Source organism: Aphelocoma coerulescens, chromosome 1 (genome assembly GCF_041296385.1).
Source record: "Aphelocoma coerulescens isolate FSJ_1873_10779 chromosome 1, UR_Acoe_1.0, whole genome shotgun sequence".
NCBI lineage: Eukaryota > Metazoa > Chordata > Aves > Passeriformes > Corvidae > Aphelocoma > Aphelocoma coerulescens.
In genome coordinates this window covers 69654147-69676206 of record NC_091013.1, presented here as the reverse complement: position 1 = coordinate 69676206, position 22060 = coordinate 69654147, and the positions used below count along the sequence as shown (strand labels likewise).

At 35.3% G+C, this 22060-nt stretch overlaps 1 protein-coding gene across 8 annotated transcripts in view; it reads left to right on the top strand.

The window, feature by feature from the left end:
- NBEA (neurobeachin) overlaps nt 1-22060 on the top strand; it is a 467531-nt gene that overhangs the window by 228204 nt on the left and 217267 nt on the right. For all 8 annotated transcript variants that reach the window (XM_069012126.1, XM_069012137.1, XM_069012124.1 and 5 more), the window contains 3 exons: nt 2936-3000; nt 15769-15877; nt 19934-20100. In XM_069012126.1, the coding sequence (XP_068868227.1) occupies nt 2936-3000; nt 15769-15877; nt 19934-20100 (341 nt within the window). The remainder of the gene's footprint in view (nt 1-2935; nt 3001-15768; nt 15878-19933; nt 20101-22060) is intronic.

Here is a 22060-nt window from a genome sequence, read left to right as displayed (position 1 = left end):
TATAATGTTTAGTGATTATGTATGAAGATAGTTTTTTTTATTTGTTTCAGCATGAATAAAATTAAAAACTAAATTTTGATTCTGTTTTTAGTACAAAGAAGTGATGTCATCATTCTTGAGCACTGTAAGTGTTAGACAGTCTCTAAACATGCCTCTATCTCTGAGTATTCTACACCCCACCTTGTTCTGAGTCGCCCCCACTGCCCTACCAAGCAGGAGCCCCAAAGAAAGATCAATGCATTCTTGTATAGAAATAGTTGTCTCATACATGATTTTGTCAAAGGCTTCCATTACTTCAGCATGTAATTGGCACCAGCATTTTTGAGGCACAGAAAAGGCTTCAAGCTCTTGCTCTAAGGCTCAGAAGATTCACGATAAGAACTATACCAAAACCACACGAGATGTAGCACAGTCATTCAAGCACTTAGCTGCTAATAACCAAATGACTGTGCTGTGATTCCACTTGGCTGTAGCATAAATCTTCCAACTACTGTCACTGTATCCATTTCATTAGGTGTTTATCTTTCCACTTCTTGCATCTTGGGGTTGGGAATGATTTCTTTGGAATTCAAGATGCTATAAACAAAATTGCTCCACATCTTTATCTAGTTCTTGAAGTGCATGAGATGATATGAATGGCCACTGCAAAGATAACTGTAATGCTGGAATTGCGGAGCATTTTCAATCTATTGTTTGCATCTTTTAAAAAGAAAGTGGAAAAAAGAAAACCAGGTGCCTCTTCACAATTACAGGTCGTCTCTCAGGACCATGAATCTGTTACATTAAATTATGCCTAAAAGTGAGAGGAAATTGTGGCGGTAATAATTATTCCCTTAGTTGTGAATTAATGGAGGGTTGAGAGTCTTTAGTAAATCTTGTAGTAGCTACTTTGTAGTGAAACAATGCATGAACCATGAATCCTGGTTTCCTTCTGCTTCTGCATCATGTTTTTCACTAGTTTTGGGTAGATAGTTGGGAAAGTTTCAAACATTATTGTCATTAATAATTACTTAAGATAAATTGATGAGATTTTCCACCTATGGAGATATAATAAGAGATTTTTTCACTTCCATATACATATGTTAATGGCTTGTTAGGCACTTTAAGATATCTCACATAAAATCCAGTCAGCCATTTTGGATCTTCTGCAGAATCTGAGACATTTGCACTGAGCAGGACGATCTGACAAAATACTTGCAGGAATCTCTTGGGCTCTTGCAGACACAGGTAGACCCTCTGTTTCTTTTTAAAAATTAATTAGCATGCTTTCTTCTACCTGTCTTAGGAAGCCTTTTTTCCTTTCTCCTCTCTCTTTTCAACTTCCTTCCTGATTTGTAGTCATGCCAGTTCTGATTTCCTGACTGCAAAGTCATAGCAGCTGTGGTGCAGAAAAGCATCTCAAAAGAAAATGCTGATAGTGGTTTTTATAGAGTATGGTAAAAGGCTCTGATAAGAAATAAAAAATGCTACACTTTGAACACTATCTCTGACCCAGACTTTTGTTTCTTAAAATGTCTCAAGGGGCCTGTGTTTAGGTAATAGAATTCTTGCATTCTTAGTTTCTCAGAGTGATATTCTACTCTACACACGTGGTTTAACTGCTTCCAAGAGTAATATCATTAGCTTCAGTTACTGGATTTGAAAAATAACAAAATCAACAGCACTGAAGGAAGGACATGTTGCAATGGTTCTGTAGTTCACCAGCTAGAGGCTTGAGTGCTGATACTCTCTCTTCCCTAACCAGGAGTTACCCGCTCAGCAATGGGTCAAGAGTATGTTCATTATTTGGGTATTTTAGTAGCTTGCCTTTTATAAAACAATTGTGACTACAAGATTGTTGTTGTTGGAATTTTTTTAAGACGCATGACTTGGTAAAACTTGTGAATTTTCCTATAGTCAGTAAGAAGCACTCTGCTAATTAGTGACTAGATTTCACAGCTACTCTTTGAGAAAATTGCCTTATCTATGCCAAGCCGTCTTATTTTCACCCATATTAGGAAACAAGCAGTGGGAATTTCTGCCTGATGTTTTACTCTTTGGAAAAAATTAAACGTAAATTGAATAGTCCTTTAACTGTAACCCTCTACCCATTAATAACATGAAGTCTCAAGCTAGGAAATCTCTCTGTGAACTGTAATCCAGCTAATGTATTTTGATTTGTTTTTCATTATAACGCAGAGGAAATGTTTATTGCTCTTAAAGAAAAGTTTTAAGGAATTATTGCAAAAGAAAGTAATCTTTATTTGTTTGAGAGAGATCTCCACCTTTTTCATCTCAGGTATCTGAAATCTTTTGGTGTGATAGAGGTAGTGGGTTGTATGACAAAAGCTGTTTGTGATGCATTGAGAAACTTCTCTTTAACTTAGTGGTATATGAAGTAAAAGCCTGTTAAAATTTAATATTAATTATGTGGTTTAAATCTGTCTGAAGTTCCATCTTGGAAATCCATGGTAACTGTAAAAGAATTTAAAAACTAATAGTTTATTATCATAGGCTGCTTTTGTTTTCACTTATAATTGGAAAGAAGCAAAAATTGAATTCCAGGAGGGATGGATGTTACAGGGATTATTGCCTGTCCTATATAATAAAATGTACAAGGTGTAGCAGTGAAGCAACCTGAAGAAGGTACTTTGTTGCACTAATGTTCATTGGGCAACTGCATGAACTGGAGAAACACATCGTGTTTCCATATTCTCTAGATGAGGAAACTAAAGCTTGCTTAGGGGTGAAACAGAAGACATGACCACCTAAAATTTATTTGAAAATCTGAATTAATTACAGTTTTTACATGATCAGGTCATTCTTCTTTGGGGGGGTTGGGGAGAATTAAAAAAGTCTGCCTAAATTCAATCTCCTAAGGAAGTCATCAGGGTCAACTTCAAAAATGTGGTTTAAAATCCTTAGGTTTTGATCATGTTATATTTTATCTTCTTAGGAATGGCAAAATTCTATTCAGAAGAATGCAGGACTTGCATTTATTGAGCTCATCAATGAAGGAAGGTAATGAATTTTAAAGCTTTTGAACAAGTAGTCATTTTGCATTTATTCCACTGGGTGATAATACTTCCTCACCATCTGTTCCAAAAAGATTGTGAAAAGGCCATGTTAATTAAGAGATTTATTTTATAGATACTTTATATAGTAAATATTTAATTTTTAAGTGTGTAAATTTTGAAAATTTTGTTTATTGACAGAAGGAAATAGAATTCCCTTGAATTGTATATAAGTTTAGGGTTATTTGAGAATTGAACCACCATTCTCCAGAGCAGCAAGGTTGTTTTACCCAGACAGTCCAGGGAGCCCAATCTGTAAAACCATCTGCTACTCCATCTGTTTTAGGAGCACAGCATTCATTTTACAGACATACTTCTCTATACTGTAATTTCATGATTATTTTATCTAGAATTTCCAGTCCAATTTGAGTCCTGTAAACCATGCGCAACATTATATGAGCTTCCTTGATTTTGAAATTTTTTATGAAATATATTATCAATCCTCAAGTAATTTTTGGTTCTATATGTTCCACTCTCCACATCGTTTGTCAGTACTTCCCGCCAGCAAGCTGAGAAGCAAAGGGAGACTCTTTGGCCCTTCTGGTAGTGGAGTACCCAAGACAAATAAAACCACTTGTGCAATGTGTCTGATTTGTATTGGCCAATACATTAAATCCATTTGAATCTACACATTTTGTTATGTGCAGCTAAAAAAAAATAAATAGCAATACACCTGTTGAAGAGATGCTTTCATTTTATGTGTGATTTCTGTTTTTCTCCAATGATGTCTCATTAGCAAAGTGAAGTATCAAATCTTCTCTTTATTGTAGGATATTTTTTGTCTAGCTGATATTTCAGTGGTTAAATCATGCATTTATTTGAAATGAAATTTAGAAAATCTCAGAGTATAGAAATATAGGAATATGAATATCAAGAACACAGGAGCCTGTAATTACCCAGCATTTGGCTGGTGTAAATTCTCCTGTATTCCCTGTGCACACTGAGTTTATAGTGCCATATAGCAGTAGGAAACTTAACTCCCTCCGTTGGAAATTCTTCTTGCTATAAAGTGCAAATATGAGTTTTTACACCACAATAGGGCTCACCTGAGTGGGTCATGCACATTGTACAACAAATATTACCTGGCAACAGACTGAATAATTATAGTAAGCTTATGTTCTTGGATAGTAATATGCAATACCATTTGGACCTTTTTTTTTCATTTTCTCAGCCAGGATGTTGGGGTCAGATATTATTGAATGCTTACTATTGATAGAATGACCATTCTGAATGAATCCTATACATGCATATTTTTATCAGTCAGGTATTAAGATACCAGTGAACCTTTTAATCCCCTCTAACAATGACTTTTCAAAAACAAGTAGCATTTAAGAACCACTCCTTAAATCCAGGCAAAGGAATGTCTAATCAAACTGCCCTTGGACACATGTTCCTCCCTATACTTTTCTCAGAAAGATGTTTTAGAATCAGTGTGTGTGCATTACTGGAATGCTCTTCTTTGCAATCAGCCTGTTTGTTTTTAATTTACCCTTTTGGGGACAAAGATAACAATCCTTTAACTGAAAATTGTTATAAATATTTATTCTGCTTAATAGCTAAACTTGTGAATGCAATTCATCAATCATAGCTAGAGAATGCAATTGTGCAGTTGTCAACAATTAACAGGACATAAACAGTTGATGAATGTGCAACTGAATTAAAGTGCTCCCTAGGATAACCTGGAATTATAAACTGGATCATTTAAAGGAATCTAACAAAGGATCTTTATAATTAAAACAAAGCAGGGTTAATGGGATGTAAAATTGCATATAATCACTGTGCAATAATGATTGAATTTTAAATTATTAAAAGCAAAATGAAGACTAAGATTATTTTGAAGGACTTTCTGGGTAAGATTTTGAGAGACCTGAGTAATAAATCAAAAGTTTTGAGAAAGATTCTCCTTTTGAATGTGAATGAAAATGTGTAGATGTAATGCAGAGGATCATGGTTTTAATATATTCAATTAGACATTTATATTTTTATATTTTAATATATGGATGCTATAAGGTGATTTTCTGAGTACCTAACTCTTGTTATTTCTCCTTGAAATAATTCAAATGCCTTTTGGATCTTTGAATGTATTAGAAATGTTCTTAAATAAAATATTTCAAATTAGTTGTAGTTTAAACAATTACATTTGTATTCCTGATACTTCAACAAACTTCATTTGCATTTTAACTTTGTTGATTTACTGTGTTTCTAGGGCTTTTTGGTATAGATAATGGTTTTTTGGGGGAAGATCTGAAAAACACATAGTTTTGTAATTCAATATGGGAACACTGATACAGCTTCCTAAAAATAGGACTGTTGTAACAGCTTTTAGTGTAACAAGAGATCTGACTATAGATTTAAATTCATTCTTTCAAGGTATGTAATACACCTGAAAGATTTAGTGACATCCTGGTTATGATCTTGAACTTCATGCTTCTATTTAATCAGTCTCCTGCTATGAATGTGTGATGTTGAGGGTATCACACATGTCAAGAGCTTCAATGACAGCAGCTTAATTAGGATTTCAGATTTACGTTGGGGTATACACATAAGTAGGCTTCATAATTTTAAAGCTGGATGCATCTGCAATGTTGGCTGTGAAAGGAGACATGAAAAGATTTCTTTAGGAATGATATGCGAGGGAGACTACAGCCCACATTTAAGTGGAGTAGTGATGGATGAGGTCGAAACAAAAAGCTGCTCACTGACAAAAGGAAGAAATAAGAGTACCCACCTCAAGTAAATATGTATACAAATGCATACATCTTGGGCAACTAGGAGTAGAAATTACTTCATATGTGATCACAAAACTATGACATCATTGGAATGAATGAATAAGATTTGGTGGGACAGCCTGCAGTGCATGACAGAAGTGCTGCAATAGACAATTTCCTTGGAAAAGATAGCCAGAGAAAGCAAGGAGGGAGTGTTGCCTTCTCTGTGAAGAAGCAGTTCAGATTTTTGGAGTTCTTCAGTGGGATGGAAGATAATCTGGTTGATAACTTGCAGGACAGGATGAGAAGAGAGTCCAGGGGAGAGTCATGGTGAGAGTTTGTTACAGACCACTCATTCAGAGCGAGGGAAAGGAAGAAGCATTCTTTAAACACCTTGAAGAAGTATCTGGATCACAAACCCTAGTTCCCCATGGGATCTTTAATCTTCCTGATGACCTATAGAAGTGCAACAAGGTGGGATGCGTGTAGGGAAGACAATTACTGGAGAGAGCTGGGGATGACTTCTTGATACAGGAGGAGACAGCTGAGAGCGACACACAGTTGGATCTGCTATTTACCAGGAAGCAAAAATTATTATTGAATGTGATTAATTAATGGCACCTTTGGCTGTAGTTGCCATGAAATAGTGGTGTTCAAGGCCCTGAGGGAAGTGAGGATTGAGAGCAGCAGAATAGAGATTCCATGAGTGCAAATTTTTAGCCTATTCAGGAAACTGGTCAGTAGGATCCCATGGGACGCAAACATGTGTGTCAAGGTAGCTCTCAAAGGTGTCAGGCTTTTAAGTACAGTATTATCCAAGTGCAGGAACAGGCCAGCAAAAGATATTATTTTAGAGCTCTGATGCTAAAAGAGAGTACACAGGAGGAGGAACTAGAAGCTGGCTAGAAAGGAGGAATTTAGAAGCATTGCATGAGCATGTAAGGGATATTTTCAGGAAGGCCAGTGGCCAGCTGGAAATGAAACTCGGAAGGGACATCAAGGACAACAAGAGCTTCATTAGTAGGCTGACTGAGGGAAATGTCTTGTTGCTGAATGGGGTGGATGATTTAGTCACATATATGACTGAGATGCTCAATTCCTTATTTGCCTCAGTCTTCACTAAGGTTTATCTCTCTTTCGTGAAAGGGTTTAAGGAGGACATCTAATAAGGATAAGGTTTGAGTCAAGAATTCCTTGAGATGACTTGTCCCATACAAGCCCATGATACCTGATGGGGTACATCTGATGGTTGTGAAAGTCCTTCCGAGGCTGATCACTGATCCAAGAAGTTAAGGAAATTGGGGCAGGTCTTAGGTTCCCGGAGAAAGGCATATGTTACACCCATCTTTAAAGCAGTCCTCAAAATTCAGGGAAAAGCTGGTCATTTTTTCTTCTGTCCCTTGGAAAACCATGTAGCAGTCCCTTTGAAACACATTCTGGCTGCTTGAAAGAGAAGGTGATTGATAACAGTCTACATGGATTTACGAAAGCTAAACCATCCATTGCCAACCTGTTTGCTTTCTATGATAAAAATGATAATCTGATTTATGGTCATAGGAGTAGCAATGAGCATCATTTATCTTGACATCGGAAAGGTCCCACAATACTTGTGCATCAGAGTTAGAACTCTACATTCTGAATGGATAGACAGCTAAATAGGTAAAAAGCTTACTACTTAAATGTGGTTAATTGGTTGTACCTTAGCTTGATGTTTTTGACAAGCAGAGTATCCCAGGGATCTATCCTGCCTAGGAGATGGATTGTAGGTCATGATCTCTAAGTCTTTCAGAGCTTGATTACTATCCTCATCATCTATTTCCATCCCCCTTTATGCTTTCACAACACTCACCTCTTTAAAGAGATGATCTTGTTCCTTTCATTTAAATATTTTCCTTTATTTTTTACATAATTTCTTCATTTTAATGAGGAGTAGTCTAATTATAATATAAATTTAAGGCAAGATGAGACTATATTTAATCTCAGATTTAAAGTTTTAAACTTTGCTTCTGTAATTCCATCTCTGTACCTAAATGTGCTTTCTGCCTTTAGCCATGAAAATATATATTTTAGCGTATCCACCTACCTGGATCTCTGAGCATATTTAAAATTCACAAGAAGCCATTTCCTTTTAAACCTTGTTTTGTTGAAATATTTTGAAAAAATAACAATGTTTAAATAGTCTGGAAATTAGTGTTTCTTTAAATTTGGATGAATTGCTGATTCAATCCTGAAAGGAGGCTCATAAAGACTTATATTCTTTCCTTGTTACCTCAACTGGGAATGTGGAGTAACTGTATCAAATTTTCTTTTGGACATCCCCTGTTGCAGTTTGGCAGTTCTGATGTGTTTGGTTTGTGGTAAATTATTTCACAGCCATTATTCACTGTCTGCAATACTTAAATGTTCAGGCACGTGTTACAAGGTATATCTATAGTACCACTTGCCACATTTGATTTATAATGTGCATCTGCAGTTGGGTCTCTAAATAGCTCTCAAAGAACTGATTTAGTAGTAGGGTCCAAAATAAATACTGTTCTTTGTTTCTGTTTTGATAATGATCTTGATTACAGGACAGAATGAGGACCTCACCTGAATCATCCAAGAATGCAAAATATTTGGTCTTCAGACTATATGGAGCTCAGGGCTACCAGAACAACTTGCAAAGGATTCTGGTCTGATGTGCAAAATCCAATATATGCAAATACAGTCAGAAAATAACACTGGAGAAGCAGTAGCAGTCAGAAACCATAAATAAATAAGAAAAATGATGTTTGATTATTCTGTCTTTGACAGATACAACCAAATTCCAGTGCTTTATTGTCACCCTCACCAAGTGTAACTTTTGATTGGAGGAATCCTTTATTAACTGTGTGTGGGCATTTTATGGCAATTTATCCTACATATATCTAATATCATCTTCCTTTAGTAGAGGATTCCTGTCACAGATACTTCTGTAAAAGTGAGCACTGAATGTCTGTATTTCTGCTCCAGCCATATATGAGCTTGGGTCTCTTGTTTACATGTGCTTCTTCATAATCTTGTCACCCTTACTATAGCCATCCTTGTCCTACCTCCAGAGTAGTAGTTTGTGTTAGACAAAGAATACATTGTTTTGGTAACCATCTGTGTATTTGTGGGGTCAGTACACCTACAGTTCTTAGGATCTGTTATAGGTTTTGGGGTATCCTTTCCCCTAGCATTGCCTGATCAGGTCATATCTCAAAGCAGATGCTGATTCTGAGATAAAGGCAGTTATAACTGCTGGTCAAGGATGTTTACTATCCAGTAAACACTACTTCAAAGAGACAGATTCCTCTTGATTTTGAAAATTCCTCTGCAAAATAGAAAATCTTTATGGGGAGTGGAACAGATTCTTTGTAGTCAACTCTGAGTTTCATTGAATCTGTTACACCTTCTTTGACATTTCTGAAACATTAATAGTTACCTTTCATGAAATTTATCTTGTCAATGTCCTTATGCTGTAGATCCATAGCCAGTGTTTGCATGCTATAATTTCAAACTTTTCTCTAGGGAATTCTTCATCATTCCTCTCTTGCAAGAAATGAGACCTCCGTGTTAGACATTACTTTCCAAAATTTATAGGAATTTACTTTCAAAGTATTCATAGAAGTACTGCATTTTGTGGAACTTCAAACTCTTCAAGTTAGACTAGTTTATGAATCCTATTACAGATATCAAGTGCAATGATAGGTTTCATTTCTTATGAATGCCATTAAGAGTAATAATTTTCAAACCAACTGTTTGATGTGGCACATTTCCAGACTGGTTTTTTTGTTTTGTTTTGTTTTGTTTTGTTTTGTTTTTGTTTGTTTTTTTTTTTTTTTAATTAAGCTATGGGCATATGATGAAAGTAAGTCAGAGAAACATCTGTTTCCCTGGACATGGGAGTTGGCAGAATTTCAGGAATGAGTAGAGGAAGCAAGATCTTAGCTAAATTATAACAAATGTTCATTTGGTAATCTATTTTGAAAATTACTGTTTGGGAATGATCAGGGTTTTTAGTTTATTTCAAATAAAGGAATGACTGGGTGACGTAAGCTCAATCATTTCATCTAGCAGTGTAAAAACAATGAGCCCCTTCTCTCTGTATGAGATTATTGCTAGGAACAACTGACTGCAGGGTAGCAAAGCCCAGTTAGCATAGCTAGTGAGATAAGAATTTTCATCCTTCAGTTCTAATAGGTGTACAAATTCACATCTAGATGTGTTGCAAGCATTTTGTGGTTTTTACAGGTTTCCAATACAGTTTGTGTATAGTCTTATCACCATCTCTTTTTCTGAAGCTAAAAAAGTTCTTCCAGGCACTGGCTATTTATCTGAATGACTTCGTGGAATGTGGTACTCCACAATCCAGCCTTTTTAAACTCCATTATCTGTAAAACAGGGCCTTCTGATCAGTTACACATACTTTTTCACAAACGTGTAAGCACTCTGGAATTCTAAAGTAACTTTGCTGAGGACAGAATTCTGGAAAGCTAGCTACATGGATTTAAAATAACTTCTTACCTACTCCCAAACAATATTTACAAATAACTCATATTTATGAATAGTCATGTCCTGAACTTGCTCTCAATCTTGTCTTGCTCGTAAGTCTGAGATTCTTCCATTTTTAGCTTAAGGAGACCCCACCATTTATTCCTACAGATACTTATGCCCTGTCATGCTTATTATGAAGTACCAGTTTATTTTAATTAGAGTTTTTTCCATATCTTCAGCTGAAAACTCCACAAAGCTCATTTCTCTGTAGAAGGATTTGAGGCACAAGTGATTTCAGACTGCTTTGTTGGTGGATTCCTTACTGAAAGTCTTTTGATTCAATCTAAAACCAAGTCAAAGCTGTTTCCTAGTAAAGGAACTTAAGCTGTGGTTTGTAAATTTGTGGACATTAATATAAATCAAGCTTGTCTTGGTGAGGAGAAACCATAAGTTACCAAGTCACGTTTAATCTCTACCTTATGCAGTAAGGATTGCCACACAGAGAGGAGATAAGATTTTTTCTGGTTATCAGTTCTTGATTGAGATCAGCTCATCTGGCAAGCACTGATGTCTTCAGTACTGGTAGGAGTTTCAGTGGTGCAACTGAAGAACACAGGATAAAGCCAAACATTTTTCAAGGTCAATTCTTAAATTTTTTTTTAACTCAAGACTTTTTTTTTTTTTTTAAATCGTGAATTACTGCAAGTGAGTATAAAAAGTACAGCAAGCCTGTGGTGAAACTTCTCATAAAACTCCTTAGCCCTTTAGAAGTACTACTTATGTAGAAATTTATAGGTATGACCAGAAGGCCTGATTCCTCACTGTCTCAACATTAATGTAGCTACTAGGTCTGTTGAGGGAGGTGCTTGCTAAGACAGGATGAGGATTTACAAGAGTGAATGAGAACAGTGGCTATAACTCAGTCACAGTGATAAGGATATCTCACTAAAGAACACGTTTTATTTCCAAAGGAGAATAAAAATTGTACAGCTCTCGAATTTTAAGTCATCCCTTTGTATAGCAAGTATACATGCATTCTTGTGCCTCAAGCTCCTTCTTGCTGGGGTTGGTCACTCCAGTGCAGGATGATGGTCAGGGAAAGATAGAGGATAGCCTTTTCCCCAAAAAGGGAATGCTCTGTAAAAAAAACTGGATGGGAAACCTGGTTGGACAGATGACAGAAATATTAATCAGGATATATTGGGTGGGTTTCAAACCTGCATTAATATAAATGTTATACAATGTAATGTACTACATAAATATTTTATAATGTTACAGTACATGGAATTCATATTCTTGAAAATATATGCTAATGGCTGGATCTTTTGGAAATATCTGAGGAGGTAAAAGACAAATCTATCACTGAAATTTTCGTGTGCAAAATCACAGAACATAGTGCTAAGAAAAAGGGTAACACCATTTTAGAATTGCATCAGAGTTTCCATTGAAATAAGGCAGCAATTATGTTACAATGTAAATAGTAACTAGAATTTGTCTAGAATATAGTTTTGGATATGCACTTAGAAAAGCTAAAATCTAGCTATGATATTAGTAAAACTCCTCTTATCAATTGTTTTGCCACACAAGAAAAGTCAGAGAGATGGTTTACTTAGCATAATAAATAGGAATACATGGAATATCAGGAGATTGTCAGAAGGAAGAATTGTGTAAACCTAAGGGCAAGGTTTGTGTAAAATGAGACAGTAAAGACTGCTGAAGAATACATTTGATTGGAAAGTAAAAGCTTCATTTTAAAGTAAAAGATTCATTTTAAGCTTCAGAGAACCTTCCAAAGCTGTGTGGGAGGCAAGAAACTCAATCACATTTTCATACACTGAAGACCCATTTCACGAAGTAGATTTCATGAAAATGCCTTTCATAAACTTATGAAAAATTTTGAATGACGTAGCTGCCTGTTGCAATGAAGGAGGGAGTTTGCTGACCTAGAAATCGTTGTTCTTTTCTCTTACTTGTAGTGTGTGAAGGGAGATTTTTAATTTTTTTTTTTTTAAATATATGTTGGAAGCCTTTGATACTACTGAGGGTAAGTTTTCTCTTGATTTGGGATTCTTTCTGAATAATTTTTTTTTTTTTCTTTGAGAATCCAAAAGAAGTTGTAGGCACTTTTTCTCAAGCCAAAAAGTTGGAGGTTTCTTTTTTTATTTTATCTTATGCCATGCATGCAATTGAATTAATCAGGATTTAGATAAATTGGTTAGTATTCAAAGGATGACAACATTATCATGCTTTTTCATCAGGTATAAACTAGTTAAGACAGTACACTGAGTAGTGCTGTGTCTATATGAATCTGAGATTCAATCAGAGTTAGCTGGCTATGATATAATCCAGTAAACAGTTTTGCTATCTTTTACTTAGTAGGAATGTAGTTTGAGAATACATGGTAGCTTTCAGTTAGAACTAAAAATCAATACCAAAAATTATTTTAATAGGGCTTTTAAAAATCAAGAAGTAAGTTTCTTTTAACAAGTAGAGCAAGCACAGAAGCAAGCACCTTTGCAAAAACCTCTGTAAGACAAGATGTTGCTTCCTCAACCTTGTAGTTGCTGCCTCTCAGTGATGACACATTTAACTGCTTTAATTTATTATGCTTCTATTTTCAGCCCTACATTCTTGCATTTGCAAATCAAAGCATCCAGGTCAAGGCTTCTTTTGTAGCCATGCAAGATTTTTAAATGATGGCCTGGATTTTCACCCTTCCTTTTTTCAAAGTGTCTTTCTGTCAAGTGATTTTAGGATTAGCATGATTACTAAGGGTCTTCTAGATAGAAAAACATAGTTTACCTAGTCTTTGAAGTTCTACCTTAGGTGCATACAAGTGTCTAAGGTAAGTGAATCCCAGTATGTCCCTTATTAGCACACATTGATGCCATATTATTTAATTGATACAGTTTTAATAGGCTGTGCCCTCACTTTTGTGATAATCCTAATTTGTTAATGATCGTACAAACAGTTTTTCATCTTTTTCTTGAAGAAGTCACAATCAATGATAGATATGTGAGTTCATGAAGAAAATGGCAAGACACAGTTGAAATAATACTGAGATATCCCATAGATAAGACTTTTGACAATAAACAAAAGGTACATATGGTGTCACCAGCAATTTCAGCCATCTGATTTGAATCTGCTGCTGCATGACTATAAAAGTTTTCATTTTCTGTAAAGCAGACAGACATTTCCCTATGTATTGGCAAGAGATTTATTTATAACTTGTGTGAATTAGCAGTCTCTGAGGATCCATTTGAAGGTCCTTGTACTTGTAGGTACATAAATGGGCACAGGGAATGTGAACACCTCTTACTACAGATAAATACAACCAAGATTAATGTGGTATTTATTTATCATTGCTCATGAACAGAGGCCACTTAGATTTTTTGTTGGGTTTGTGGTGGGCTTTTTTGGGCAGGTGGGAGGTGTTGAGATATAAAAAACTTCCCAGATCTCCCAAATAATAAACCCAGTGGCTTGAAGTTAGTTTTCATCTTTTCTCAGCAAGTTCTTGGTGATAGGAAGTGCCTAAGAAGCCTATTCATTTCACCTGAAGCCATTTGGAACTAGAATTCTTGTCTGGACCACAGCTGGAGCATTTGCACTATGCTCTATTTATTTCATAGTTCATTCCAGATTGTTACTATAGTATGTAAAATTTCGGGAAGACCTATGATACAAAATTTCATTAGAGATATTAAACACTCAAATCTAGTATTTGCTCATTTTAGAGAAGCTTGTCTATGTCATGAATCACAGAGTGGCTGTGGTTGGAAAGGACCTCTGGAGATCATCCAGCACAGCCCCAGGTTCAACTAGAGCAGGTTGCACAGGTTTGCATCCAGGTGGCTTTTGAATTTCTCCAGGGAAGGAAACTCCACAGCCTGTCTGGACACCCTGTTGCAGTGCTGTGTCACCCACAAAGTAAAGACATTTTTCTTCATATGAAGCTGGATCTTCCTGTGTTTCACTTTGTGCCCATTGCCTCTTGTCTTGTCGCTGAGCACCACTGAAGGGTCTGTCCCCATCCTCTTGACACCCACTAATGTTCATTCCTAATCCATATCTGAGGACAGTCCTACCATTACCTCTTAACAATAAAGATCTGCACACTTAACAGTAATAAAATACTGAAGCATATTGTCCAGCAGGGTAGATTAAAAAATAAAGCTAAATTTGGAAGACTGCAGTGTAGGCAACTTTATAATTTACAAAATTTTTTTGCTTTGAAAATAGCAAAGGGTTAGATATAATAAAAATGGTTATTAAAAGCATGAATATCCACTGTGAAACCTTGATCCAAGTTTTCCTCTCTTTATCTCTAAAACACAGGCCCCAACCTTTATGGCTTCCCTTGCCATGCACACATATTGACTATTAGCTCAGGGTAAGTGGTTTCCTTCCTTCACAGATGGTAGAACACACCAAAGGAGGCAAGAACAGAGTTCAGGTCTTTCCACCTTGCAGGTGTAAGGTCTAGTAATCATGACTTTCATTTCTAATAGTAATGAATTTTGCTTGTGGTTCTTCTAACACCAAACACCAACCTTAGGGTTGAGTTTGCTAGAATTTTCACAGCCTTAATATAAGAAACTGAAATTCTTTCCCTGATGCTGCAAGAAGAAAAATCCCAGACCATATTCCACTTTCACAGAAAAAGAAACAGTTCTTCTTGATCCTAAACAGACCTGGCAGATCATTGCATCCTGAAAGATATTTCCTCCCTGCTGATAAGAAGAGCAGAGTAATTTTTAATATAATGGCCAACCCTAGCTATGGACTATAGGGACAAGAAAGCAGCTGGTTCCATTCTTGCTGCCCCAAAAGATGTGAGAATTTTTTAACAGTGTTGTTTATGCTGCAATTTTATTATGCACCTCATGGTATTTTGTGGTCTTTACAAAAGTCTTAAGTTAATGTGTCTGACTGACATCCTCAGCCTCAGTCCAGTCTTAATCTGGTTTTTCCTCCTTTTTAAGTAAGATTTTTCTATTCCTGATACCTTGAAAACTTGGAAACAACATGCACTTTTCACTCTAGTGTTTGAAAAAACATGTGAAATATATTGATATTATTTTGCAATTTTAATAGAATTTTAAATCTTCAGTAGTGGCATGACTTTTTAAGACTGAAATTGGAACACCTCTATTTAATATTTTCAATGGTACAAATAAGAGTTTAAGCAGTTGTCTAGATTTTTTTAAATGACAATGCAGTATTCGTATTGAGACTACTGTTAAAAACTTACTCAAAATGTATTCTTCCATAAAGAACTTTTCCCTTCGATAATAAATGGAAAACTTTTTTCCTTTTAATGTGATTTCTTTCTGCTTTCACAATGCAGAAAAATTTAGATAAAATTGTTTTTTCATTTCAACTAATTTGAAAATTTAATTACAGAATTTTCATTGATTTTAATTTTTTCCGTTGTAAGTAAATCTGCTGAAATAGTTTATTTGAAGTACGTCAAATAAAAAGGCTGATTCTGATTTTTCTTATTTTAGATTATTGTGTCATGCAATGAAAGACCATATAGTGCGTGTTGCAAATGAAGCAGAATTTATTTTAAACCGACAAAGAGCTGAAGATGTCCACAAGCACGCTGAGTTTGAGGTAAGCCTGGGAGCTGGTGCATTTCTGCTTCTCTGTTTTCAGTCAGTTGTCACCTAGACTGTAACTCCATGCAATAAAGATTTTTTTTTTTTCTTCCAAGGAAGAAATTTACATTGAAAGCATTTCAAAACTGCTTTTTAAAAGCTTTGGTAAATGTCAAGCACAAGGAATGGGTTTAATTTCTCATCTTGTCACTGAAATTCATAAAAGCATTTACAGCTTGAAGAAATGCCTTAATCAGGATGTCTAATCTGATATGGTAGACCCTTTGGTTCATGAAGAACTTTTCTGATTTATTGAAAATAGTAATGCAAATTACCTTAATAATTATTTTTGTTGATTTTTTTCAACAGTATGTATGAGTTCAGTAATAAAACAAAGCAATTATACACTTAAGGTACTTCATGAAAAATAAGAAATAAAAATTTAATATTTTAAGGTCATTCTCTTCGAACATTTTGAATTTTGGAGCTCTTTAGAACATTTAATTTTTATAATTTCTATAGTGAAATTTAATAGTGCATATCTTTCTTGGTAGTTAGGAATCATTAACCGTTGACAGTAAGATTCAGGATTGGAAAATGTAACAGAGTAGCTGGTTCCCATAACTCTTAAATGTCTATAATTCTTATTCTGAAAAGGAGTCGACACACTTGCTTTTTCATCAATGAGTGGTACAGTATACAAGTTAAATTACATTGCTTGAAAGTGATCCAAATGTTAGACCCCCCTGTTTTTTAAAATGTCTTCAGTTTAATAGGTTTTCATTTGTTTATACAGGATTAATTTTGTTCCTATTAAAGAAAAAAAAAAGCAAAAGTAATGGTGTAAGGTTAAGACTTCATTTTTGTCATGACTTTATCAAATATGGGTTTGCATTACTATGGTATTTCACACAATATTTCATCACTGTTTTTATTGTTTCTGAACCTGCCTTGTGTTTGCATGCATTGGTGTATGGTATATATGTGGGTATATATGTGCAGTCATATATTTCCACGTTTTACTGCTCAAGTGAACCAGCATTAGCAGTGAGATATACTTAGTATTGATGATAATAAATAGCTATATCATTTTATTAATCTGTCAGAAAATGTCAACAAGCACCTGGTGACTAGAAATAGGATCCAGTAAGTTTTGATGAGGTTTTTATCTCCTTGAAACAGCTCTCTTAAATGTGCACTTTGGTGTCCTAGTTTTTGTGCTCCTTGACCTAGCTGAAAACTGTGAGACACAGTGATATCTGTTGTCATTTTGAATACACATAACCTTTACTTCATTTTGTCAGAGCAGACAGCAGACACTTGTCATATGGGATTGCAACAACTTTATTACCAAGCTTATACTGGATATTTTGAACGTAGATAAAATTGCATCTACAATTAAGTGTATGTCAGAGTGAAGTTTCATATTGCCTCAACAATAAATAACATTTGATATCTATCAGAGCATCATGCAGTAACCTAAGATGACAATGGAAGATTGAGTTATCTGCTCTTTGAAGAATACATTGAGGTATAAGATCTGTCAGAACTCTAGACAAAATGAGAATATTCAATTAACTTCTAGCTTCTGTTAGCAAATAAGATTTAGAATATTAACTAAATTCCCTAAAGGAATAGCCTCAAGTCTGTCTATTGTCTGGTAAAGAAACCAACACATTTTTCATATATGAAAATTTTCATTACATTTCCTGTAGGAAAAGACCGAGATACACTTTTTAGGCGAGTAAGTTTAAAACTGCAAATCATAAAAGAAAATTGTAAAATGTAGACTGTTTTAAATGTGAAATTCACAAGTACTTAAATAAGGTGATGGTTAAAGTCTGAAAGAATGCTTTATATATTGTCTTTAATAATGGTGGGAATATAACTGAACATTTTATTATTCATCCTACTTGAAAGCAATAGGGACAAAGAGATTTCTGGTAGTTTTCTACTACATGGCTGTATATCTGTCATTTTGTTTTAATAAACTGTATAGGTGTATGTCCTGGGGTTTAGTACATGTTAATCATTGCTCTCAGCTAGAGAAATGCATGACTATTTTATTTTATTTCTACCCTTTAAACTTTAATTGAATCATTATGGGTGAAATTATTTGGCCCAAGCTGCACCAAGTTACTGTGTCTCCTGCATAGAGGAGAGGCCATAGACCAGCATCTAAATTTTACTCTGTGACTCCAGTTGTAGTTGCAGCCAGGAAAATTCCTCTCAGAATGGATACTTCACAGTTAACTTTCATTTTGTTAACCTTTGTAATTGTTCAGGAAGAAAAATGAAAATTTAATTTTACTGTCCAATGAGCTGGTGAAATATTAACCTCATTACTAAGGCAGATCACTGTACTAATTGGTGCCTCCCTGTACAAGAAGATAAATTGAAAAATGAATTAACCCTTTATGAATTAGTGTAACCATTGTTCTTTCCCAGATAGATTACTTGAAATAATGTCTGTAAACACAACAGAAAGACCACTGTAAAAATCTTACTGGAATGCTAATGTGGTCTGTACTAAAAAGGTAGTATGCAGAAATATGAAGAATAAAATATAAGGTATGAGGTTAACTTAATTTTAATTGCTCTTTTGAATACTAGAATATTGGATTCTATTCAGAACTATTACAGCTTTGAGTGTTGGCTAAACGTTCTAAAATGGTTCACAAAAACTGTAAGTGCAAAAATGTGTCCTAAAAGGTATTTTTTAATTTAGCTATTTTGAGAACAATCTAGCCTTTGTAATTTATACCTAGAAAATTCTACTTTTAGTGGATTTATTTTGATTACTCTGGCTTTAGACATTCCCTTTCTTTAGACATTATGAAAGAATTTTTATGAGGAGGAGAAATTGAGTTTGAACTTAGCATGATTTTGAGAAAAGAAGTGAAAAAGTATTGTCCTTATACATAAAGAAAGGATTTATGAAAACAAAAATACACTATGGAATTCTGGCAGCTTAGAAACAAATTTGTGAGAAACTTAAGAACCACAGTATTTATTTTAGAGGTAGTCTTCTCTCAAAGGAAACATGATGGAAATATTAGATGTTTTTCAGTTTAAAATATGAGTGATTTTTTTATCCATTAGGTTTTTAGAAGAGGTAGTATGTTATCAAAATTTTGCCTGTTGTGATATGAAATAGAAAATATATCCGGTAGTTTTGTAGTTTAGCATCTGTAGTAATAAAATAATCAAATAACTTTTTAATTTCAGGTCTTAATATAATTCAAAGATCAAAATCAGTGTACGTAATTTTTTGTTGTATATTATCCTATGTATGTTAGAGCTGTATTTTATACCTAACACCATGTGAAACATTTACAAAGAAAGACTAACTTCTAAGGTTAGCCTTCCATGGCCACACATATACACATGCAGAGGTGTATAGTTTAATGGTTTTAATTGCAATTCTGTTGCCTTTGCCCTTGGTATTTCAATTTTTTCATGTTCTGAGTGCTTTTTTATGGATAATATATAGTAGTAGAACCATTTCAATTGAATCGTGTTGTGGTTTAGAAATAGTACTACAGAACAATTCAGTGTCCCCACCAAGACTCTCCTAAACCAGACACTCTTTGGTCACTTCCACGCCCCTTCCATGGTGGAGTTGAGACTGGAGGCACAAAAGGTGAAAATCACGAGTTAAGAACAATTTACTGGAAACAGCAATGAGATAAGAAAGAGAACAGTAACAGCAACAATATTAATAAGAAAAGGTATAAGACAAAGAAGTGGTTTACTCCGTAAGTAAAACAGGACTGGACCCCATTTTGCCTGCCACACTTTCTCCCTGACCAGAGAGACAGTCTTCCTTACTCCTGCCCCTGGCAAGTGACATGAGATAGTATCAAATAACACTAGGGTCTGAACATTCCTCCCTTCCAGCTTCTGTAAAAAATTAACCCTTTCCTGGATGAAACTAGGACAAATGACGTCCTATTCTTCTGAAAAGTATTTTAATGAGTTTTTTTCATATTGAAAGAGTTTAATAAATAATAATTTTAAGGCAATCATAACTAGCATGTCTTTAATCAAGTGGATGCTCTTTCATTCCCAGTCACAGTGTGCTCAGTACGCGGCTGACCGGAGAGAGGAGGAGAAGATGTGTGATCACCTCATCAGTGCTGCTAAGCATCGAGATCATGTTACGGCCAACCAGCTCAAACAGAAGATACTCAACATACTAACAAATAAACATGGTGCCTGGGGAGCTGTTTCCCACAGGTAAGCTGCAAATGTAAAAAGTGTGGGGCTTTAAACATTACTTTCAAAGTTTGAGAGAAGCAAGTATTCTGTAACTGAAATATGATTTTATTAGGAGTTTAAATGTACTTAAGTGTAGCCTGTGCAAAGCTGAACATAACCAAAGTGCAGCTAAATTACACAGGTATTCCTATTAAAAAATTGATTTTAAAAATATCTAAAGTATGTAATTTCTTCTCTATATAACTGATACAGTATTTGAGGCTTTATTCAGAGCCCTATTGAGTACTGGTTTTAAAAGTTCATTCTATTCAGCATGGAGGTGAAATTAAATGTACATACATCATGCCAAAACTAAGAGCCTTGCCCTTCTGGATCACAAAAATAGCCAGTGGCTAAGGTGCTGACCCTCATGTGGAGGACTTGAGCTGGAATTACTCCTTTCCTTCATTCAGAGCAAGGTCTTGAACCTGGGTCTCTCGTGTGAGTGCCCTGTCTGTGAAAGCAGAGACTGCCAAGTCTCTCTCTTTTATGTGCATTCTAGCCACAAACACTTGATCATTTATTCAGAGTGAAAAAACTCAAACAAAAGAAATCAAAGAAATCCTGCTCCCAGATAAACACAATTTTACTGCTTGATTTCCCATTTAAATTCCTATTTGTCTGCTCTGAATCACGAAGAGAATAGAAAGTTCCATTTTAGCTCTGATAAACCTTTTCAGTAAAAACATATTTGAGATGGGTAGTACAAAAACTTTTTTCTAGATAAATATTCTTAAAAAATATATATTTGCATTTATGCTGACTACATAGAATTTAAGCTTATTAGAAAAGTTGCCAACTAATAAATTTGACATGTCAGCAGTAAGGTTTATTAATTAGCACATATACTGTTCATTCATTTTGTAATTCTATCTAGTTTGTTCTTGAAGTTATACCATGTTTAAAATAAAAAGGAAATTTATCATGTTCACTACCCGTGTTTCTTCTAAACAAATCACTCTCTCCTGGATGATGATGGAGATGTATTTATTTTTTAAAATGGTAGAAACTGTGGAAATTCAGTCTTACAGAAACTGTTGTCTAACACCGGAGATGTTCTGGTGGAAATTACAAAAATGGTAAGTAGAAAATTGTGATATGGTTAATTCAAAACAGGTTTAGTTCATAAAGGATGCTCATGTTATCTCTAGTTGAGGCTTAAAGCTGCATGCCTGGAGAAATGAACATGTCGAAAATAAATGCAATTTTCAGTCCTTTTAATGTCTTTGAATAATGAATAACAATTTTTGAATAATGTTGTTACTCGACTTTGTGAATGGCTGCAGGCACTTTGCAGACTTAAATCAGTTCCTGGTCACTACCTTTTCCGGGCAACTCTGTCTTCTTAGGGCCAAGTAACTTTTATCTCCTGGACTGTTGATGGCATCCTAAATGGCAACAGTCCTTTGCTGCAGCTTTTTTTCTCTTGAGTCCGTGATAGTTTCTGATGTGCCATAAAGTAGCCTGACACCTGTGACAAACCTATGAAATTTCTTGCACTGACCAAAAGAAACTCTTATTTTATCCCTGTCACGCAACTTGCCCAGTGTTGTCTGCTTCTCAGTTACTGGCAGAGCTGCTTTCCCATTTTTGGTGCTTGCAGTGCTAGGTGCAGTGGTTGGCTTGGTTGTGTTTTAGCCACAGGCAGCGGCTTAACCTGGAGAAGAGGGACATGGTGACAGTACAAGGTCTCCAAGTGGGATTCCCCACTTGCAGGAACTAGCTGGGAAATGGCCTTGCACTGCAGGTTTGGCCATGTATGTCATGGTAGCTTTGTGATCCAGCACACAAGTGCACCTTCTGTCATGGGACTAGTGGACCGTGAATGGGAAGAACTGGGATGACAGCAGGGAGAGGGAGATGCCCAGTGGAAGAGCCTCTGAGCCTTGTTAGGGACCAACGTAACTCAGTGGGCAGATCTGAAAGGCTTTAAGGGTAG